The sequence below is a fragment of the Cupressus sempervirens genome, chromosome 9 (genome assembly GCF_028749045.1).
Source record: "Cupressus sempervirens isolate cs-2001-9-10 chromosome 9, ASM2874904v1, whole genome shotgun sequence".
Classification (NCBI taxonomy): domain Eukaryota; kingdom Viridiplantae; phylum Streptophyta; class Pinopsida; order Cupressales; family Cupressaceae; genus Cupressus; species Cupressus sempervirens.
In genome coordinates, this window is record NC_143126.1 from 203,451,141 (window position 1) to 203,476,563 (window position 25,423).

Sequence of the window (25,423 nt, forward strand, 5' to 3'; positions counted from 1 at the left end):
ACGTCGAACCACGGATGTAGTACAAAGGTGCTAGCAACAAGGAAAACACATCATACGATCTACACAGGAAACAAAGAGGAAGGGTTTAATAAAAACTTCAATAGTGCGGAGTGAAGGCTCTAAAATCAAGAATACAGTTATTGACGTCAAGGAATGGCAGCCGACAGAATTCATGACACCGAGTTTCAAGAAAAAACTGGGCAATATGGAAAACCTGAGGGAGAGATCGTATAACTTAAATAAACTTGATGAGCGACAATTGCAAGCACAATGGGCCACAAAGGTGATACAAAACAGACGCAAAGCGTGGCATGATAAACACCTAAGATTGAACAAGTTCCAACCAGAACAATTGGTGTTGAAGTATGACGGACGGAATGAAATCAAACCAGGAAAGTTTAAAGTCAAATGGGTTGGGCCATACCAAATTCGGGAAGTAGGTTATAACAGAGCAATAAAGCTATGGACATTGGACGAGCAGGAAATTCCAAAAACAATGAACAGTTCCAAGTTAAGAATATATCATGCGCGAATTGTTCCGTCATCAACAAATATGAGGAGCAGTATTTAAAATAAAACAAAAAAAATTGAAAAAAAAAAAGATAAAATATATATATTAAAGTCACCGTACGGCAACCAACAAAGTCACCATACGGCAGCAAGACATAGTCACCATACGGCCACAAGACCATATTCACCGTACACCAAGGGAAAAGTAATGATGTTTTAGTAATATGGACCGTACGACGTACAGAGGTAAGAAAGAGAACGCACGTGCAAGATAGCCATGGTAGATCACCGTACGACAAAGGGAAAAAAATATATATTCGAAAATCCAAGGACCATACGGCCTTTTATGTACCTCACCATGACCGTACGATAAACACATCACAAGAGTTAACAAAAGATCTTGTATGATGTGTGGACAATGGATTTCACCATACAGCCTTTTTCTTGCCCAAGCCAGTAATTTATAAAAATCGTACAAAACAGCCAAAGATCATACGAACATTAAGAGGAAGACACAATACGGTGAGTAAAGCAAAAACAGAGGATATAATCGCTGTATGGTAATTATAGAGCATTTGATGGACACTGTACGACAAAATTAGAAGCTGTGAAACCACCGTACTAATTAACACCTTTATTGTACCTCGTACAGTAGCAAGACAGGAGTTCATACAGCATTCTCTACACCTATTCTATATGCCATTTCCTTGCTTGTGTATGCAGTATGCACTATAAAAAAAAATTTATGTTTCAAATGGCCCGTACGACATGTACATTTCAGTACTGGACGAATACAAGAGGATAGCAGAACCCAGAAACCAAATGGAGTCCGCAAGAAGAGGAAGAATCTACAGCTAAAAAAAAAAACGACGACAAATCAAAAATGTTCAGAATGAATAACGTATGATGCCAAAGGGAAGGGAAAGACAAACAGATAGTAAAACATAAGCAGTTGCCAGAAAGAGTGTGGAATTGGAAGAAAATCACAAAAATGGTGTGTTCTATGGAGTTTTGTGTGGCTTTGAGAATGCTAATTTGGTCTTGGCGGCAGGGGCACTGCCCCTCGACCTCGCCCTGTATCGCGACAAGGAGCGTGCCTGGGGCGCTACCCCTCGACCCCGCTGGAGGCGTTGCCCCCTAGACTCCCAATCGGTGCAGATATCAATACTGTTGTTAATGTCATAAGATAATTTAACAAGGTTGTAAGAAATCACCAAAGTGCCTTGGGGAGATGGTCACAGAATGTTACAAGCTGGAAGACATTTTTCCAGGTTGTAGGGAACAAAAAGGCTAAGGACAGAAGGGAATTGGAATCAGATCTCCACGATAATCTGTACAAGGCTGATAAAGTCTTTCAAAGCAACCCGGCTAATGTTGTTGCCTTCGAGTCTGTGACTCCGTCTAGATACACCATTGTGACTTGGTCTAGATACACCATCAGACGACTGCAGAACTTCAAGGTCCAAGTGGCTCAAATGAGGGCTAGATTAAACTGGATCAGCATTGGTGACAAGGGATCTAGGTTCTTTTTTCAGATACTCAAAACAAGAGAGGCCAAAAAGAGGATTGATTCCATATGGGAGAAAGTAGTTGAGCTCAATTCACAAAGTGACATTATTGCCAAGAAGCACTTTGAATAGTTACCTAGCAGCACCTAATAACCCATAAGCAGGAGAAGCACCAAGGCATTTGCTGGATATTATGGTAAGATCTTCACTTCAGAAGTTATTGGCCCACATATGGAAGCTCCCAGAAATAAAATCAGCGGCATCATCCCTAAAAAACTGTCCATAGAAGAAGCTACTGTGATAGATATACCTATCACCGTAGATGAAATCAATAATGCCATTAAGAAGAAGAGCAATAAAATGGCCCCTAGGCTGGATGGGATTCGAGTTGAATTTTAAAAAAAAGAACCTTGAATGGATAGGAGAGGAACTCTTACAATTATATACAGATGCCATTGACATAAAATCGCTTGGGATTAATAACAATGTGGAGATACTTAAGTTGATTCCAAAAGGAGACAAAACACTGATTAAGAACTGGGGGGCTATTGATTACATTACTTACTGTCTCCTAAAAAAATGTTGGTGAAATTGCTTGCTTTAAGGCTGGAAAATATTCTCCCCCATGTGATCAGCCCAACCCAAACAGGATTTCTTAAAGGAAGGTATATTCTTGACAATTTAACCTATTGGGAGGCTATGCCCTGGGCCAGGAGTTCCAGCCAACAGTTATGTATGTTGCTATTAGATTAAAAGTCATACAAAAGGATAGAATGGGAGTTTATCTCTATGATGTTAAAAGGCTTGGGATTCTCGAGTCTTTTCTGCCAAATGGTAGATACTCTCAGATATGGTGTCAGTGTCTAAGTAGAGGCAAATGAGTTAGATCCATCTCATTTGCACTATCTAGATCAATAAGGCAAGGCTGCCCACTTGCCCCAGCCCTATTTGTCACAGCGGCAGATGCACTCTACAACATACTCAGGAATAATACAATATCCCCAAGGGTCAAAGGTATTGTTATCCGAAATGGGGAAGAGCTTACTAATATTCAGTTTGCTGATGATACAGAAATCACTACTGGGTTAGCAGAGAATACTGTATCCAATCTAATGAACAAAGTAGACCTAATTAGTGCAGCATCTGGTAGCAAGGTCACACTTCCCACATCCATAATGCTGGGATGAGGTGATCATCCTCCCATTTTGTGCAACAAGTTTGATTTCTCTTGGGGTAATCCTAATCACATTCAGAAGTATTGGGGATCCCCTCTCAATTAGCCCTAATCTAAGTGATATGTGGATATGGCTAAGGGATAAAATAGACAAGAAACTTAATTAATGGAAGACCAGATATCTCTCCTTGGCTGGGAGATTTCAGGTCTGTCAAGGTGAGTTGTCTTCCTACACCATATATTATGCCTTGGCATGGCTTTTCCCCAAGCTCAGTTCAATTACATTCAGAAGAAAATCAGGGATTACCTATGATCAGGTGACAAAGGGAATGGAAAGAGGCATGTTGTTAATTGGCATTGGTGTACTATGAGCGAAGAAAGTGGAGGTATGGGCCTTTAGGATCTCGGGATTCGAGGAATCACATTAGATGTTGAATGGATAGCTAAATCTACTTTGAGGGATGAGCCCTGGAAGGTCTTGATAAGAAACAGTATTGCGTGGGCAAGGCCAACTAACACCTTAGCAAAGAAAGGGCTCCACGTCAACAATGACCTAATGTCTGGAAACTTTGCTATCAAGGTGCTAGGGTCTAATGATTTCAAGACTATTCAGCAGAGCTGGGAATATGTCAGGAAGTTGGTCATAAACAACAGCGGTATTGATGAAAAGAACATGGTCTGCATAGAGAAATCAATCTGGTGGAGCCTCAAAAGGGCAGATAAAACATTGGCCCTCATACAAGGCTGCTCTGCCAAATACTGGGCCAATGAGGGCATAAGGAAATCCAATGACATCACAAAAGATATCAGCTGGCATGAGGTGGCACATAAATTTTATATATCCCAAACTCAATGGAGGACCTACACCATGGTGAGAGAAGCTTCCTGCAGTCTAAACTTCCCTAAAGAGCGTAGTGTTAATGTGGAGATGTGCTCATAGTTGAAATGGCCATGGCACCCCATTCCCTTGTATGAAAGCCTGAATTATTTACAAGCTTCTTTCTGACAACCATGATATATTTGAAAACCTCAATACATGCTGGAATATGAACCTGGAACCCACCCAATCGAGCAAATACCTTGCAGACATTTGGCACAGAACTGTAGAGACTAAGAAGTTTTGTTTCTTGTGGCACTTTTTCCTGCACAATTTAGTTGTTAAAAAGCCAAATGGGGACATTAACATCTGTAGATTTTGTAGAAGTCATGAATCCATCTTCCACAACGCTTGAGGGCTGTAAGCAATTTTCAGTTTTTCTTTGCATAACAACTTTAGCATTGCTAACATACTATCTGCTAAGTGCTTGGGCCTGAATAATTGCAATATCTTATATTGGTTTGTTACTTCCGTTGACATATAATGGAGTATTTGGAAAATGAGAAATGAAGAAATTTTAAAAAGTAGATTTCGAAACCTTACTGAGTCTTACTCGCATGCTTGATACTCATAAGCTTTTCAGGAACATGTAACCAAATTATTTGATTCTAAGTTCATTTTACTGAAAAGAAGGAAAAAGGGTAGTTCTAATTCAATTTCCTATTTTAGTTGCTTCCCTGGAGTATAGAATGTTATTTGTGGACCCAACCCAAAACAAAATTTCTGTTACCATCCCTTCATTTGCACCTTTAACCTTTCAAACTTCTCTCAACCAAAAAACCAGCCATAAAACTTCTTTTACCATATTCTCTTATAATTCAGAAATGCTCTTTGTTTTGAACTTGTAGAACTGAGGGCCCTTTAAAAGAGGTACCTCTCTTCACATTCAGATACCAGGATGTACACATAATAATTGAATATGCAAAAATGATAACAACAGTTTAAAAGATAAGATGACATGATACCACATAAGATGCTTTTGAGCCAAGCTGCCCTTACATCCAACATAGTTAGATGCAGAACCCCACTCCCATACTACATAGTATATTTCCTACTCTACTATTCTCTTATACAAGTTATTTCATTACGAGTGATATGAAAGGGTGGCATTGGCACATAGAAGCAAAGTTACATAGAAACGCGGCCCCCAAACCCTAGCCTTCCCGAAACAAGGACAACCCCGAGACTTGGGGATGTTGTTCCCAGGTCCCCAATTACACAGCCCGTCACAGGCAATCACCATTAGGGCACACTTGATTATTTTTATTTTTAGTCAGTAACTCGATATTCAAAATTTCAACGTACATTGTTCAATGTTCATCTATTTACTATTTCATATTTGGCATTTGTAATTTTGTTGTTTGACTTCTTCATAATCTTATATATCTGTTCATAACTAGCATTTAGAATTCCATATGTAAAATATATAGTATATTCAGCACCGCCACCACCAACCCCCACGTGTTGCCCCTAAACTGAGGCCTTTTGTCCCAACATCTCAAAAACCCATCCTCTCGTCCCCAACAAGTGTGTAACTTTGTCTAGAAGGCAAGAAATGAAGCATTATTAATTTAGAGGTCAAATTTTGATGTGCATCTCTTTTAATTTAGCAAAAAAATAACAAATTGTAAGGTTGATCAAAGGTGTCATGAAACTGCTACGTTCTAATTTTAAGGTCATTTGAAACATTTCTTAAGTAGTTATTACAAAATAGATTTTCAACAGATTTGCTCAAGCTAGAAAATGGAAAATTCTTCAATTTCCTTCAAGCAATACCTGTATTGTCAAAAAATTTGGAGACATCATAGTGGGGCCATGAACTAGAAGCCAAGGCAAGAATTCATACACAGAAAAACACCTAACAAAGAGAATGTAGAGCCAAAAATTTATGCTCAGAAGGGTCTCAATGTCAATTGATAATGACTACAATAGGACAATTGTGATAGTGTGGTAGCGAGCTTCTCTAGTTATATTAGTAGACTAAAACGAATAGGTATTAGCCAAAAAGAAGCAAAAGGAGGAGAACAAGAACAAGAGGTGGAAGAGTTAAAGAAGATGTGCCCAAGTTAGTAATATCTTTCCATACATTATTACTATCTGTAAAGATGTCATGGGGTGCATGCATCATCTCTTCTTGAATGACGCGTGAAGTCCCCAAACTCACAACAAGTCAAGTGAGTTTGGTGAGGTAGGTCAACCGAGCCAAGTTATGCCAACTCGCCAACTCGGCACACCGTGTTTAGGGGCATGACTCGTCCAACTTGGCAAGTTGACATAACTTTCCTTAGCTCCTTGAGTCCTAGCATGCATAACTTAGTCAGGTCCAAACAATACACTTGCATGTTTACTCTACAATTCAATACTTAGCTCAAGGGGAGGTAGGATTTATACAAATATAATATTAAAGTATAAGCTATACTTTAAGTTATATTCGTATAAATACTGTCAGGATAATATATAAATACTGTCAGGATGTTTGAGATAGGTTTTAACTTCACACGAGTCAAGATGCAAAATCGAGATTTTGGGGTTCTCGGCCAAATTCCAAACTCAGCCAAATTCCAAGATTTTGCACACCTTTAGCACTATAACCCCCCATAACCTATCCTAGCTTTCAAAGGTCAGACTGAAGATAGAACAAAAATTGTCTAAAGGTTTGAAGTTTATAACTCATTTCATCCAAAACCCTTTGGATCAATTCCATATTCCTGACAGACTTAGCTACAACTTACATTTAACGTATACAATGGATTTATCATTTATGTTCCTTGTTTATGTATGAGATGACAGATTAGATTCTATTTGACAATGTTATATTGTCTAAGTTCTATTCAATAAAAGATGCATGAAACAAGTTTTAAATCGTTACAGATCTCTAAATTTCAAGGGTTCTTCATTTTGTCAAGTTGTTGCCAAGTCATGGGTCGAGTCAGCCTTGCAAAGTCTGAACTGAGTCTGAGTTTGGGAACTATGGGTTAGAGTAGCAAAAAAAACACATGCAGCACCACCAAGAGGTAATCTTTAGTCTCAAGGAGAACAACACAAAGGTATGATATAGAATGAAGCAATGCAATAATCAGCACAAAATTTCAACACTACCAAAATTGGATGAGCTGGATGAAAAAGGACAGCACTTGAAGGAATCCTTCATAAACAGACACTAGAGGTTGCAGATAAGATTGATTAAAAAGTATCAAATTGAACAGATAAATTTGGCCAAAGATGATTATAAACCATATGATAACTAGAAGCATCCAAAATTTGCCCAACATTTCAAACAATGTTGGTTTTAACGGTGGGGAGCATGCTACTCCCTTAACATGTAGCTTGCAATTGGATATGTGCAGCTGACTTGTGGTAGCATAACCTTTAATTAAGTTATGAATATCATCAGTTACACAGGCTTATTTGGGTTGTTAGATCAACCGAGATGTCATCTGTGGCATAAGTATGACATATATATGAGGTATGGTTAGTTGATTATCATCATACTGTGCATCATGTTCTTATCCAAAACTATAGGAGGTAACCTTTTAAAAGAAGCCTAGTTTTAAATATTACTGGAATATCATCGTACAGTGCATTATGTTATCGAAAAGTATAGGAGGTAACCCCTAAAAGTAGCTTAAGTTTTGGAGATCACCCACTTCATGTGGCTTATTATTATCAGTTTTTCGCAGCATATTTCCTATAATATTGTGCAAGTTATTTCATCACAAAGTCTTCATAAATTTGTTCCACCAAGATCTCTACAACACTTTTACCATTCACATGATACATTCCAATGATTAGAAATTAGTAGTGGTTGTACACTTTTTCAGACCAGAAAAGAAAGAAACTGAAATGGATACATGTACAAAATACTGTAGAAAAAAGAATTATCTCAACAAGCAGGCTTTTTGTGTTTAGCTAATATAGAGGAATTGCAAAATTTCAAAAGAGAAAAATTTTACAAATACAAATAAAATCTTACTGAGGATATTGCTGCATGTGTTATTTGCAATACATCTACGCACGCTACAACAAATCCATCTGCACAGACTTGCACAATTAAAAATGTGTCTTTGCCCAAATGAACCTTGCTAATATTTAGCACAACACTTACCTTTATCAATAACAGGAAGATGTAAAAACTTCCCATCATGCATGATATGCAATGCATCAACAATTGTTGTGTCTATAGTTGCACACTCTGGATTTCGAGTCATTACCTACTTGGAAGAAACAGATTTAAAGAACATTAGAAAGGAATCGGAATCAGATTGTTGCAGCATGTTTTACAAGAATTGCATATATTGTGATGCGAATGGCATAAAATAAATTATAAAACTCTAGTATGATACTAAAAAAGTGAACGGACTGCTATTAAAACATATGCAAGTGCAAAGTCACCCTTTGTCATGTTGAAGTCAAGACAAAGAAGGTGTACAGAACCAAACTCACTTCTCAATATGAAACTCCCAAAGTACACTACCTTATACATATTGGTATTTGCATTGCAGGTTACAAATATTTTTCTTCATAACAAAATAAAGACATAAAATGCTAGTCAAATTTTATATATAACTTCTCACTCCCACATATGATTCCTTCCTTTTACTCAAGACTTAGCAATAATATAGAAATTCAACAATCAATTGCTTGTTAACAATCCTTCTGGCTTCAGATGAAGATTATGGCAACAAAATATGAAAATTCCCCAAATTTTGTTACAAGGAGCTAGCCTAACAGTGCCATAACAATAATTGCCCAAAGAGAGACAAAAAAGCAAAAATTTGCCCAGAAGATGTATTAGGGTTAAAAAGTCCATATTTGTTGTTTACATGCAGATGCAACTTCTGCAACAGACCTAATCAAATTGTTAATGCCATTATAAAAACTCAAAATTATCAAAACATTTCAGGCATAAGCAATCTAAACCACAAATAGTTCAGTATATCTTACAATTAACATGAGCATCAATTCCATACATGCAAAAGAACTAAAAAAAAAAGAGGTAGGGCTGTTGCGCCCCATAGCATTCCATCCACACTGAAAACTCTTATTTCTTAACACATAATTTCATCCACAATAAACCTTTTTGATAAAATTGAGCATGAAAACCACCAAAAAACATAGCATGCCATCCAAAAAAAGGTCTATTGTGATATGCATAAAGAGGGACATGCAAGTATTATGTACTAAAAAAAAATGCACAATAGAGGTGTTTTAATGGGAATACCTCCAATAGGCTTCAAGAATAACAAAATACTCGAATTGATGATTATAACTACCCTCTACCTCCTATGAATACTAGCATCTTGAATACCACCTAGACTATCTTAGCTACCTATATAAGACTATGTTAGTGATTATATAACTTAAATGAGAGTTATAGCAGCCACATGATTACTCATAACCCAATGCACCTATGGGATTAAGGGCATTGCATGCACCCCCGGCTCTTCACCTAGTGTTGTCTTTGACGCTAATCAATCGTTGATGCTTTTGAACAAAATCATTTATTGCCCCATACATCATCTTTATAAAGAATTTACTTCCATTCAATTGTGTACATTGTGATTGTCCCAAACCTCAACTTCTTTATGCATGTCTAGAAAATTTACTCAAGCTCCAAGATGGTCTTCTCTTTAGTGAACATTGTGCATGATAGAATTTCATATTGACCTGCTTGGCTATTCATAGTCTTGTGCCTTTGCTTTATTCTCCTTGAGACTAAAAGTTACCTTTTTCTAATGTTGAATGTATTATTCTACTACTCTAAGCTAGGGATTCACCCTCAAGGAAAAGATAATAAATAGTGTATATTGCCCTATTGTTATTGAATTGCATAATCATGATCTCCTTTAGGAGGCAGTCCTTGTGGCACATTCCCAATAACTACTAAGTGCACATCAATAGCTGCATACAGATTTGTACGTGTAGAAAAACTTGACTCTCCTTCCACTTGTTCCTATTATTCTTTTGCATACTTTTCCTTCTCCTTCTTCTTCTTGTCCTTTTTATCCTTTCACTATTTTTCATCTTCTTCCCAAGTCTTGTGATAATGCTCCCTTAGATTCCATATAACCAAAGTTACCAATTCAGGTTCGAGCACAAATTCAGGTTCATGGATTCGGGCAATTTCTTTTTCCCATTTGGGTTTGTAGGTGGGTTCGTGAGTGTGTTTGTGTGTGTATACATGCATTATATTTACAAAAAAAATAAGAGAAACATGCATCATTACAAAACTTAGTCATTTCATAGTATGAAAATGTTGCTTGATCATTGATCAATGCAATGTGAAAGATAAATATTAAATACCCACTCGTTATTCAATGTTAATGATTGTAAAGACAATCATACAATTGAATTACTAAATTGCAAAATGAAATTTCAAAACATAGCGTAGTTCATCAAATAATAAAGTTTGAAACATAATGATAAACGGCAGTTGTTTAATAGTATATCAATTATCATAGTATCAATGCACTTCAAGGGTCAAATGGGTCATCAAACAATGAGGGATCAATGGCTTCATTCCCGGCTACAACTATACCTAGATCCTCATCATTAGAACAAACAATCTCTAGAGCCTTCTCTTAAAACTTGCAAATTGGGTACACCAAAATGGCAAATGAGTGAAATGTTTTTTATTAGGCTCCTTTTAGGGTTGCATTACAAAAAAAATATTTTACAAAACATTATTTTAAGTTGTTTAATTTCATTTTTTGGGCTCTACTACTGCAGGTCATACTGGGTTTGCTCGGATTCATGCCAGCAACGACTTGGACGAACCCACAGTCCAAAATCCAAACCCTGCCCAAACCCACAGCAAACCCGGACGCAAATCCAGACCCACGTGAACCCAGACCTGAATCTGGGCTGCAAGGTGTGAACCCAGTAACAGAGCATATAACTCGCAAGGAAATCTATTTTCCTTGATAATGCAGTGATCACTTCTCTCATGCTTGTCATCATTGTCTTCATTCATTTGTATCATCTTCCTTGGATTTTGTGATTTCATCCTTATCATTAGGATTAATCTAGTCTATATCATCCTTGCCTAGATATTTTTCACCTGTGACAAAATTCCTTTTGCCACATGTAACAAACCCTACCAAGGTGGGGAAGAATAATATTGTGCAAATTACACATAACAAATCCAACTGGGTCGCTTTACTATTCTACTTGTGCACAGATGTTGCCCTTCTGAACAATCTCCAAGAATTTGCTAATTTGCTGCCTTAGTAGTGGAATTGGTGGAAACCCTAATTTTGCAACGACTCAAGTTATGCTCTAAATGCCTTGGAATTTATATTTAAGATACCATTGTGGCCTTGAAAAAATATTTTAAAATAAAGAAATATATGACAAAATGAGGGAGATATATACAAATGTATGACAATACATAGAAAAGAATGAAGTCACTTCGGCATGTTAAATGCTTACATGGTCGAACTTAATATTATGTTTCATTTCTCCATTGTCTAACAAAGCCACCACTATAGCTTATCTGCTCTAGTTTTTATCAGCTTTATAATTTGAGGCCATTAGTAGGTACCTAAATCTCTAATGAAGACTAGATAAACAAAAAATGAAACAAGTGTCCAAGGCCAAAGTTTGACCACTCTATGCACCACCATTGTGAGACATGAAGTTTAGATTTGAAACAATGTAATTTGAATCTAGCGTGAAGAATGTGTTCTTCTCTTATGTCTTTATGTCTTGCAGAATGAGATGAATTATCTGAAAGGTTGCTCATTTCATGTTTCATTAAAAAATAAATCTGTTATTGTTAATGGCCTATTGAGATACAAGACATTAACAGATGTGACACTACCTGATGTGAAAAATGACTGGTGTACTATCTAGTTTAAAAAATCAGAAGTTATTGCAAGTTCTTGCAGTCAATCAAATCGAACATAATATCACCTGTTGCTTGAGGTGCATAACGTCCAGATACACATAAAGCAGGCATATTTTAACGTCTTGAGCCAAAACAATAATGTGAATCCCATCCTTAACCTTCCACAACCACTTATTATTTGAATTGGACCACAATAAGCCCTAAAACTACTATTCACACATTGACAATATCATTTCCTATCAATGAAAAATGACGAAAAAAAACTAACAAACTCCTTGTGACATTGAAAAGAAAATCCAAGGCGTAAAACTGAATATTGCATTCAAATAGTGCTCCACATTCAATCAAGCACAAATATAAACTCCATTTGATATCATCCTCCAAAATCACTAGGGCCTTTGTTCTAGGAAGTCCACTCTAAAAAACAAGAGGTCAATTTTGAAAGGCATATAGTTAACTTTGAAATATGAATTTGGATGAAAACATTTGCTTTTGTATATCCTCAACAAATAGCAAAAATCATCAACCAATTATGCTCAAAACCTCAAATTCAACAGCAATACTGAGCAAGACAAATTACATTTTAAAAGCAATGGCACCAAAACAGATTACTAGGAAAAATACAACATGTGTTGGGGTGTTAGAAGGAGAACATAAGCATATGTAGAACTGTGAAGGATTGAGGGTCAATCATATTACAAATATCTTGGATGAAAACATTTGTTTTGGATATCCTCAACAAATAGCAAAAGTCATCAACCAATTGTGCTCTAACCTCAAATTTCAACAACAATCATGAGCAAGAAAATTATATTTACAAGAAATGGTACCAAAAACAAATAACTAGGAGAAGCAAAACATGTTTGGGGAGTTAGAAGGAGAACATAAGCATATGTAGAACTATGAAGGATTGAGAATCAATCATATTACAAAACAAACTATATGATAAGGTCCCGATGGTCAAGAAATGGGTATAATAGGATGGATAGGTTTGACAAATGCAATGTCAAAGATTTCAAAAAACAAAAGGCATTTGCAGCGTCATAAATTGTAACCTGCACAGTTTACACCACTTTTGTGTGCGTGCCTTAGTATGTCCTATTATAGCTCTTATGAAAGCCTATTCTTGTCTGATATATTGCAAATTTGATGTCATATGTGCATGATGATGCAAACTGTTGGCCCAAACTAATGACACTTTCATTCCCACAATTTTTCTATGTTTCAGTAGGTTAATGACACCTAGGGCAGCCTTCGCCCATCAGCTCAGACCAACATCTGAATATGTCAACTTAAGGTTCCCACCAATTTTTCCTCAATTCTGATGTATAAATCACTATAGAGGTTGGCTTAATTCACGAAATACAATGAGAACCCTATAAAAAGCATTCTTTTAATTCATCTACACATCCATCAATTGTCATTCAACATCAAGCATTTACCCATATCAAGGAGTTCATATCACCATATCTGCCAAGCCTTCCTCAAATCTAAGCATTGTGAAGTAGCAAGTTACAACAATATTCATGCAAGTGAAAGCATGTTTTTGTAATTGATCTTCTTTAAGTCTTGTCATGTCATATTATTGCGTCAACAATTAAGATAACATTCCATGAGCATTGCATGAACAAGCTTGTGGCATAAGATTCGCCATTTCAATTCAATTACATGGTTAATTCCAAAAGTGGGGTTCCACCTAGGCAAACACTTTATCAACCCAACGTTTTTTCTCCTTTGCATGTAAAGGTGACAAGATTTGAAGACATGGATCTAGAATCAATACAAGCAAACAGAGGCCATAGATTGAGCTTTTGCAAATATAAAAAGGTAAGAGTCAATGTTGCCCCACCTGACAGCATCTAACAGTAAACTGACAAAACTTTGGTAAGGTTCTGAATAGTATTGTAATCTAAAAAATCCAGCATTCATCTGCAATCCAACATGCCTATGTCAAGGTTGCTCCGTCTGACATTGACCTCCTAATTCCAATCCTGATTTCAAACACAAGTTCCTCTATATCTCCTCTTTCTAAATTTGTAACCTGTCTGCACATGTATTCTGAGGTTCTTTATGCATATTAAATCACTCAGATTTTCATCTTGGGCCTTAAATGCAGCATTGTGATCCCAAAAGTGCAACATTTCCGCATCCAACATGCCTATGTCAAGGTTGCTCCGTCTTACATTGACCTCCTAATTCCAATCCCAATTTCGAATACAAGTTCCTCTCTATCTCCTCTTTCCAAATCTGTAACCCATGTCTGCACATGTGTTCTCAGGATCTATGTGCATGTTAAATCTCTCAATTTCCCATCTTTGGCCCTAAATCTAGCATTAGATTCACATCTTTTAATGGTTATTTTAACTCAAACAAGGACTTCTGGTTCCACCTTGTGTCCAATCCTTTCAATCAGATTTGGGGTTGAGCCAAGTGTATCTGCTCTCCTTAATGTAATTAAGAGAGAAAGAAAGCCTAGTTCCTAGTTTGCATGTATAAGTTAGTGAACACCTTATTTCCCCCTACATTACATTTTGGTGAACCTAACGTAGTGAACACCTTATTTCCCCCTACATTACATTTTGGTGAACCTAACGTATCTTATGCTTACTTCTTTCATTTTCAGATCTGATTTGTATGCATTTCATTGGTATATTTTTGAAATATATGAGTAACTCATTTGGTCATATTTGCTCATAGGGCATGTTATGAATAAAGTTTTGCAATCTTTTGCTTGTTCAATTTCGTGTTTTATCCAAGATCTTTAAGATATTCCATTTTATGCATATGATGATAACTTAGCTCTTCCTTTCATCCATAGCTATGATCTACCCTCTCCCAACATTGGTACCACACATGCATGTCGTCGATAAATATTGTGTAGCCAACAAGTTGATGTCGTCGGTAATTGTTATGTAGTCAACGAACCCCTTCAGGAAGGTTCTTCAGGATGGTATATGTACAACTCTGGATCATGGTTGTAATCATGAAAAACATTATGTAATCTCTTCGGCATACATACGAATAATAAAAGGAGTACAGCTGTTCTTGTCTATTCTCTATATGCATTATTCATTTACCCCATACGGTAAACATTTGGTGTTTTTGCCCATGGACTTGGAACGAAGGCAGAGGAATGAAGACTAATGCCAAATCAGCTTAACAAGGATAGAAATAAGATAAAGGGAAAAGATGGAATACGCACCGCACAATAAAATTTAATTTTGGCACAACAAGCTAAGCACAAACAGAGGTTTCAACAGATTGCCGACAGACACCGAAACACCGAGGAATTGTTGGAAGAGACTCGACAGCGATTGGATTTGGTGGAAGAAGCAAGGGAGGAGTTTTTAAACCTGTATATGCCAAGGGAAGAGAATTCAGACGGAAGGGAATTGCCGAGGGAGCACGAGCATGGAGTGAACTCTTCATCCGCAATACACTTCCAGAACGGACAACTTCGCTTAACGATGATCCTTCTTCACCAAAGAACGCAGTTGTTGATAAGATGACTATCCGAAAAAGTGTTGTGTCAGAGTACAGAACGTAGGTGTCGGAGTGCAAACTGCCGAATACAGAGCGCCAATGTCAGAGTGCAAACCGCCAAGATACAGAGCGTCGATGTCGTAGTGCAGAACAGCACCGATGTTGCAGTGCCGAATGGCACCAGTAGAGCAATATTGAACAACACCTGTACACAAAATCAAGGAATAATGGCAAGACCAAAGGAGAAGTTGCCAAAGTTTGATGGTGATGGAACGGCCAATCCAATCAGACACTATAAGACATGCGAAACAATTTGGACAACGAATGGTGTAACTGACAGAGATGAATGGGTGCAACAATTTCCAGCAACCCTAAGGGGTGTAGCAGTTGATTGGTTTGGCAACATGAATCCCCAGAAATTAACTAAAAGGGGAAACATTAAAAAGGAGTTTACCACCAAGTTTCAATTGCTGCGGGATGACAATGAAATCATAGCAGAAATCTACACCAAAAGCAAGGGAAAAATGAAACCGTTCGTGTATATGCCAGAAAGCTCAAAGAATTAATAAACAAAATGGAAGGTAAGTCGGCAGATGGGCTGAAAAAGAGATGGTTCATTGAGGGACTACACCCAGAGTTAAGGAAGAAAATGAAGATTGTGCCGCCATCATCATCCACTGAAGCATACAATCGGGCGATGGACTTAGAGAGTGAACAGAAAACGAAAAAAAAGAAGAAAAGTAGTTCATCCGACTCAAATGACTCATCTTCGGAAGAAGATAGCAGTAGTGACGAAAAGGACAGTAAGAAAATCCGAGCTCTCCAGAAGGATATGATCAAAATGATGAAGGAATTCAAGAATATGCAGAAAGAAACGAAAGGAAACAAGCTATGGTGCACCGAATGCAAGACAGAAGGTCACACGAAGGGATTCTGTCCGAAGATCCAATTCTGTGAGATCTGCCAAATTATGGGACATTCCACAAAAGAATGCCCCTTCAATATGAAAACAAGAGGACATCAACAAGTGCTCCTTACGCAGGCAACTTCCATGTCAGGAGGGAACGGAAACACAAAAAAATGAAAGTGCCACTTTGAGTGGGTACAGAAACAACAGAAGAGGGCAACACAACAATACCAACAATAATAATGGGGGCCGCAGCCGAATTCAATACAATGCGAACGGCCGCCCAATGGTTCAATGCCAAGCATGCAATTTGTGGGGCCACTTTGCACGAAACTATGCATCAGCGAATACACCAAAGTTGTTATGCAGATGGTGGGGTCCTAGAGATCATGAAGATGCCGAGTGCCCAAAATCAAGAGTGAATCTGATCAGCATTGGCGCAGACAAAGAAGTCTTAGCAATCATCCGTAAACAAGCAAAACTGTACCCCGACCCAACGGAAGAAAAGAAGAGATTGGAAGAAGCACGGGCAAAAATTGAGAAAACAACGCATGTAAACAAATCACAATTGAAGGACACCCCCGATACCTCAACAAGGAATTGCGCAGAACAGAACATCATACGACAGATACTACAAACTGAAGTACCAGTCAAAATAAATGATCTACTACTCACAATGCCTCAACTTTGACCGGCACTCACAAAAATCGCTCCAACTGCCAAACCACTGAGAGAACATGGAAGGGACAAGGAAAGTGGAGCAAGTGCAGAGGACCCAATGCTACTAGCCCTCACATCCGGACGGCATACGGCAGTCGTCCAGATGGGAATTCTAGGAACTATTCTGATAGACACAATTGTGGGCAGAGAGTCAAGCGTGAATGTGTTACCAGAAGATACCTGGAAGAAGTTGGGACCACCGACGTTGTGGCCACCTACCCTCCAATTGCTCACGGCAGACCAGCATGAGATCAAACCGTTGAGAATCCTAAGGGCACAACCAGTGACTATTGGAACACAATCGTTCCTACTTGACTTCGTCGTCATCCCGCTGAAGAGGAGAGGATATGACGCCATTTTGGGTCAGGGATGGCTTGTACAAGCAAGGGTTAAGAATGACTGGAAGAAGAATACACTATCAATGGAAAGCAGCGGACGACGATTCATTATTGATTTACACACACAAATGGTGGGTGAAGAAGCCGTATCATCTGATTCCGAAGAAGAGGATGAAGGAAAGCAGCGATTGGAACCAAATGAGGAAGGAGTCCTACGGTTGGAAGGTGGATCGAAGGACGATGATCTAGATTCGGTGAACGGACTATTTCACTAGCAGATGGAGGATTATGAACTCTTCCCAAGCTGCAACATGTTGGGTGTCGAAGAAGAAAAAGGAAGAAACAAGTTCTTGAAGGAGTATAGTGAACTAAAGGAAGGAGAAGCACAGGTGGATGAAACACCGGCCCATACATTTAGTGAAGATAAGCCAATAAAATATGAAGAGGCCACGATACAAACCATGAACCTCGGAGATGATGTTGAACCAAAAAACATACTGATGGGAGATAACTGGAATCCAGTATTAAAAACAGTTGCATTTAAAATAGTATGGCCTTTTAGGAGAGAAAAGCAAGTACACCGTACCGACAAGCGTCAAAAGGAATTCTGGCTTTACGGGCACGTATGGAGCAGAGTAGAAGGGAGTACGTTCGCCATAAAACAAGGTCATACGGCCTGTCAGGAGTGTAAACAAGAAATGAAGGCAATAAAGAAAAACAAAACGATGTACGACCTAGGAAGGACACCATACAGCCAGGCAAAAGACAGCAGGAAATCACAAGTGATCCACCGTACGACCAAACAGGAGAAGATATTGTACATGTCACACCATATGGCCAAAAATTTGCAAGAAGAGACCTGGAGGTACACCGTACGACAAGCACAAGGCAAGGGAAAAAAATCGTACGGACTGAAGACATTGTACAGACAAGGAGCCACCACCGTACGACCAAGTAAATGCCTACCATACAGACATGAGAAGCATTGTATGGCCAAAGAGGTGTACCGTATGGCAATACGACAAACAAATGAAGGGGAAGCCATGTCTAAGCATTACACCGTACGGCAGTTGTATGAGTACAACTTAAGGAAAGCAGAAAGGAGGGTACACTGTACGAGCATCTAGTGCAGGGTATGTCGTACGGAATTAGAGCATAGGGGACTAAATCAAGACACACCATACGACCATGGCTGGGAAAGTTGCAGAAAAGGTAAGAGCAACGTACAGTCGTATGAACAGATTGCTTGGAGGTTGGGTGACTGCACAGTGAAGGAGAAAGACCGTACGATTTACTCGTATGGGCATCAGTAGCAAGAGAACCATACCGTGCGGTAGCAAGAGATAGAGTGGGAGGTCGTACAGTAGCAAGAAGACAGTACAACTATGGCAGAAGCAATCAATTGTGTAGTTGTACATTGGCAGCGCGGTTGTAACATAACAAAGAGAGACCTCCATTCAAACACAGAAGAAGTGTGACAAGAGGTTTTCTAAAAAAAATTAAAAGAAACGACAAATTGAAACAGTTCAAAATGAGTAACGTATGATATCGAAGGGAAGCGAAAGACATAAAAGGTAGTAAAATGTAAGCGGTTGGCTGAAAGAGTATGGAATCAAAAGAAAATCACAAAAATGGTGTGTTCTATGGAGTTTTGTGTGGGTTTGAGAGTGCTGCTCCAATACCCCACAAGGGCACTACACCTCAACCCTGCTGGGGGAGATGCCCCCTAGACCCCCAATCGATGTAGTTATCAGTCGTGGAAAGTGTGACAAGTTGATAAGACCTGGAGCTGCTGCAGGCATAGAGTGTCAATGTACCAGACGTGGAGAGAACAGCAAAGCAAGCCTCTCGTGAGGGGTGATATGCTTTGAGGCACTTGGAGTAGGTGTTGGACGTGAAGTTGTCTTGGTGGATGCATAGAGAGCTCGGGAGGATCTAATCATCCAGTTGAAGGTAGTACAGCGACACTTGGCTCAGTGTACCCAAGAGTTGGAAGCAGAGAAAGCCGCATAGGTGGCTACCAAGGTCAACTAAGGAAACAGTATTGTGTTAGCGAAGGCCGCAGATGCAACGTATTTTGGAGATCAATTTGATGCAAGCATGGAACGAATGTGAAAGTGGTGTGACGGAAACAAATCTATCTTGTTATAGTTGGTCAGTTAATGTAATCCGTTTTGTTAATCTGTCTTGGATATTTTGTAATTGTCGTTCGGAGATGACTTTTTCTATTGGGGGAGATGATGTTGTCGGTAAATATTGTGTAGCCGATAGGTTGATGTCGTCGGTAATTGTTATGTGGCCGACGGACCCCTTCAAGATGGTATATGTACAACTTTGGATCCTGGTTTTAATCATGAAAAGCATTATGTAATCTCTTCAGCATATATGCGAATAATAAAAGGAGTACTACTGTTCTTGGCTATTGTTTGTATGCATTAATTCATTTACTCTATACGGTAAACAATGCAGACATTTTGCTGCAAGAAAAAGCTATCAACACTTATTTTAAAGATCTCCCTCTGAAGGAAGAGATCTTAAAGAATGATGTTGATCCATCTCCTAAAATTTATCTCCCATATGAGGATCATTTAGTGTAAGAGAATAATATCACGATTATTGTCCTAGTGATTCCCTTCCTTCTTTCATTTCAACAACATTCCCTCTAAAGCTGAAGAGTTCATGAGTGATGTAACTTATGTTTGTCCCTCCTAAAGTCTATCTTACTCATAAGAATTTTTTGGAATACCTAAACTGACATATCTCCTAGAGATGAAGCATTGACAAATCATAATTGTACCTCTTCCAAGGTAGAAATCAATGCTCCTACCTATGATCTCTCAAATGGAGATGCAACATCGAACTGTAACAATGCATCCTCTACCCACAAACATACTTTTGTAAAGAGGGACAAGGTAAGTATGTTAGCCTTAGTACATCCATCACCCTTGACCCTTCTTATTCTCGAATGACTAAATGACTAAAATCGAATTGTGAGGCTTGCAAGCAAATTTTCCAAACTAGGTTGGATTATGCTCCTCTTTGGGAAATAATTCACAACTTCACCTATATTCCAATTACCCAAGTAGGAGTGGAATCCATCCCATCTTGGGTATTAATACCCATCATCATGAAAATTTTGCTACCCTCTATATTAGGCTCAATGCATAATTTGCTTTTAAACTTGCAAGTATTCAGTGAAACAATGTGAAAAATGGGCAGATCTGAGAGTTTGACACTTGGAAGTATTTGTGAAATAGCTGAGAATGCCCAAGGAGTGGAATCCACACGAACTTGGGTAATTTTACCCAAAACTCGGAGATTTCTGCTCCCTTCAATTTGATAAAACTTTTGGCGCCTTAGAATCTGTCTATGATTTAGCCAGATTCAATGAAGGAATAGCTAGTGAGCTGGGAAATTTGATAAGGATGGCAAATGTTATGAATAATTTTACCCAGAGGAAAGTGGGATCCACCCCATCTTGAGTAATTTTACCCAAAGTCATCTGAATTCCACCCCACAACATATGCATTTTGAATTGCGTATCAAATGGGATAAGGAGTGAAAGATTTTGGAGACACAAGTCTAATCGGTTGTGTTAAGAGAGTGCAGATCTGAAGGTTTACACTTAGAATTTTGGTGAGTTGACTGAGAATACCCAACTAGGGATGGTATCCACCCCATCTTTGGTAATTTTACCCAAAGGAGAGTGGAATCTACCCCTCTTGGGTAATAATACCCAAAAGCATAAGATTTCCACCCTAGGTCTGGGCTTGGAGTTTATGGCTCAGATTGAATTACAACAGGGAAATGAATAAAGTTTTGGAGCCAAAATCTCATTGAATAGCGGATTGGGTAAGTTCATATTGAAGGAATTACCCAAGTAGGAGTGGAATCCACCTCATCTTGGATATTAATAAACAAACTTGTCCAATTTCCTCCACTCTTAAACATATTTAGTTTTAGTCTTTAGATCACTCTTCGTGAAGGTGGGAGGCATGATGAGTTGATAATCGCCAAGTTGAGCATCTTGGGAGCATGTTTTCTCTTGGACCCCAAGGCATTACCAAATAGAGGGTGGTATCCACCCTCTCTTGGGTATTCTTACCCAAACTTTGCACGTTTCCGCCCAATGATTGAGTGGGCCAAATTGGCCATCTAGGAAGACATGCCTTTTGGCCCCAACAATTACCTATATAACAAAGGCCTTGCAAATCATTTCAATACCAATTTGACCCTCTTACTGTCTGCTCTGCGAGGCAGCAAGTCCCTCTGTTAGGCAGCAATTTTGATCTCTAATAAGACAATGACTTTGTCAACATCAAAAGGCCCAACGATTTGCCTTTAACAAGAAGTGAATTCCTCTGTTCTGAAAAATGAATTCTTCCTTTATACAAGGCGGCGATTGCATGGAGTAATTTTACAAGGAAGAAGACAATATTCTAAGTTTTTCCTAAGGCAAATTTCTCTCAAGAAATCAAAGATAAGAAAGGAGGAGGATTAAAATCTGGGGTGTGATGTATTGAGCTCCATTATTTTTTTCCAGATTTCAGCATGATACAATTTCAACCCAAATTTATAATGCAAAATCAAAATATCAAGCGTTTAAATTCATAAGTTTCTTATGTCGCAATGATTAACTTTTTACAAGGAAATAAATCAGGATTGTATTTAGATCTCAATATAAAACGCTGAGACTGTTTTCATGTCATCTTTGTGAACTTTGTGCCTCTTTCCTCTTGTTTTGCAAGGTAGGAATCCAAGTGCATGCTATAGAGGGTAGGCTTATGCTCAAACTTTACAAGTGAGAGAAAAGATCCAACATCAAGAACACCAAAGTGCAGATTTAGATCAAGATCAAAAGGACAATTCCAATCACACGGGGACTTCAGGAAATTCAATCAAGTCTACTTACACATATCAAGTTTGAAAATAAGGATTAGAAGGTTCAAGTTTGCAAATCCAAATCAGGCCATGAAGAAAATATTCAAGGAATGAAGAAGGTTCAAAACATGGCATCACGATCATCCATCCAAGAGAAAGAAGTCCAGGAACAATGATGAATTACTATGGATAAGGTAGCAGATTAAGTTAAGGCTTGCATGGAGAAGTTAGAGATCGTGGAGTTACAACATGTAGGCATTCCTAGTATTGACATGAAGGAACTTAGCAAACTTTTACTTAAGTTCACTGATTTTACTAAAAGGGAGACATCTTGGATGCTTGGATGATGAATTGTATGATGACGAGGTGGCTTCTTTGCTTCTTATTGGTCCTCAAGCCTTTGAATTTTTTCATGCTTTTTTTTGTGGTGCTTCATTTTTATTGGCTACTTTTGGCTCCCCTAATTAGGGCTTGCAATAGATTGATTTAGGCCCTTGATTTGAAATCAATCTTGGTCATTCAAAATAATTGGGGCTCTTATAAAAACCCAACTCCTCTCATTTGTAAAGCAGGACTTGTTGGAAAACTGTTGCCAAGATAATGTCAGATTTGCTTTACTTTTCATTTTGTGGCTTGCATGGTGAATTGTTGTTGTTGATGTGTGTGGTAGCTTCAGTTAAATTAAACCTATATATAATTATCTATGAGATATAGTTATGTGTGTGTGTGTCTGTTTATTATATGAGATAAACTAATATAATAATAATATATATAACTATGGTTAGAAATTAATATAATAATAATATTATAGCTATGGTTATAATATTAATAATTAATTAACAAATAGACATGTCCCTTAAAGGGACATGTCTATTCATGGCTTTGCTTATTTATATGAGAGCTGCTTTTGGAAAACACATACCATAAAATCAAGCAATGCTTAGTATGTCTGCAGCAATCCTCCCAGAAAATTAATAGTTGTGATCAAGTTTGCATTATTGCATGGTGATCCATATCTCCTCACTTAGTTTAAGATTTCATTTCATTTCGTTTAGAAGTGGTTTAGTTGGATGAAAGAATTGTGGATGTTTAGGGGTTTGACTCAAATATAGACTAGCCCACTAGCCTCTTGCTGATGGTAGGAGTGCCTTGTGTGGTGAGCTAGTGAAAGTACTTAACTTCAATTGATATCCAATATCTAGTTTGCATCCATTGAAGGGACTGAAGAGGGTAGATACTGATTTAAAAGCTATTTGAGTATATCCTTAGAAGCTTGCACTAGCAGGGTGGAGTCGTTGATTAAATTGCATCTAGTAGAGTCCAAATCCATCCATGATTCCTTGCATTCATAATAAAATTAGCTGTAGAAATAGAAGTTAGAAGTTTATGTTGGAGCTGACGTGGAAAAGTCAAATCATATTTTCATTGTACATTGTGAAGCTAAACATTTAGAAGTGTAAGTAGTTGATAACCATTGAATGAATAGTGCAAGTCTCCTAAGTGATTATCAACAAATCCCATTAATTCACTAAGCGAGTATCCACCGTTGAAGGGAACCTTGAAGTCATTTCATGATCTTACTTTGCAAGCTTGGCATGAGAGATGACCTTATATCAAAGGAGGATTGAATATTCGGTGTTTCACTCTGAAATATTAAGTATTTAATTATGCATATTCTAGTGGAATAAAACTCACATCAACATGTACTGATTTTCAATTACAAATTCAACAACTTATTCACGATGGTACTATAAAAGTAGTGCCTCAGCACTCTCTTTAGCCTATCATGTTGCAAGACACTATGTAATATTAGCAGCTTACCTTGTTGGTGACACCTTGTCATGCATGGTGGTACAATTTCATGTGCAACCATGTTTGTCTTTGAAATGACTTTCCCTTTTTTCCTTCATTACATCCTCTTCCTTTCTTGAAAGCATATATCTATCATAAAGGATCTCTCACAAGTTGCAGAAAGTGAATTGACTTTCACCAAGAAACACCTTACCTAGCAATAGGGAAGGTGTGTGTTGTTGTTCTCCTTCCTCTTTCTTAGTCAATGATGTTATGTTTGTTGAAGATCTCCACTGGCAATAGTTGTCTTTAGGCAAAGATCTCTTCCTTCTTTCATTATCCATCCCTCAAAAGGATTCTTTTACACTTGTTGAAAGACATCTCTTTACAACTATCCTTTCCTTCCCTCAAAAGAGCTATGCCCTCTTCGGCTTGGATTGCATGTAAATTGTTGCTTAAAGAATATCTCCATGGTAGTGAAGGCATTTATCCTTGTTCATTGCCTTACGATGATAACATTTGACATCCTAAGAGTGGGTGTTACGAAGGGAAGTGAATTTATGTAGCCTCCTTGTTGCACCTGTTGCAAGATTTCCTTGTCAGTAGCACTTTCTACTTTAGAACAAGTATACATGTATAGTTATACTCATGCTAAAGTGGGAATAAAATGTGGCATCACAAATTGTAACCTTATACAGTTTACACCCCTTTTTGTGCCTTGCCTTACTAAGTCCTATTCTAGCTTTCATCCAAGCCAATTTTGGCTAATATACTATAAATCTAATGTCATTTGTTCGCATGGTGATCCAAATCAATCTCAAACAAGATACATTGGAGTCTGACCAATTTGCCCTATTTTAGCAAGTCAGAACCACCTTCGACCCCATTGATATTAAATTGTCAAAAGCGCATAGGACCCCATACCTTGTTGGGGACTCCTTGTCATGAGTTGATGTCGAGTTCCCAACAATTGTTGCTCAATCCTAGTGCATAAATATGACAGTTAGGAGTCGCCTCATCTCATGAAATCCCTTAAGAACCCTATATAAGAGCACTCTTTCAATTGATATTCACAGCTATCAATTATCATAAAGCATCTACTCATATCAAGGCAACATTTCATCCCACAGCATTCTTCAAGTCTTCTTCAAACCTAAGTATTGTGGAGTACTAAGTTAAAACAATCTTCGTGCAAGCATTTTTTTCTCAATGGATCTCCTTTATGTCTTGCCATGTCATGCTATTGCATCAACACTTATGATCACATTCAAAGAGTGTCCAACACTTTTATGAAGAAACCTTTGGGAAAGATTCTGAGCAATATCCTAATCCCAAACATACAACTTTCTTTCACATCCAACACTTTAGAGTTAAGGTCACCCCCA

The 25,423-nt window shown here is 38.1% G+C and overlaps 1 protein-coding gene across 4 annotated transcripts in view; it reads right to left on the reverse strand.

The window, feature by feature from the left end:
- LOC149538201 (CBS domain-containing protein CBSCBSPB3-like) overlaps positions 1-25,423 on the reverse strand; it is a 95,645-nt gene that overhangs the window by 31,229 nt on the left and 38,993 nt on the right. For all 4 annotated transcript variants that reach the window (XM_089799591.1, XM_089799589.1, XM_089799590.1 and 1 more), the window contains exons 8-9: positions 8,175-8,280; positions 8,043-8,101 (exon numbers count right to left, since the gene is read on the reverse strand). In XM_089799591.1, the coding sequence (XP_089655717.1) occupies positions 8,043-8,101; positions 8,175-8,280 (165 nt within the window). The remainder of the gene's footprint in view (positions 1-8,042; positions 8,102-8,174; positions 8,281-25,423) is intronic.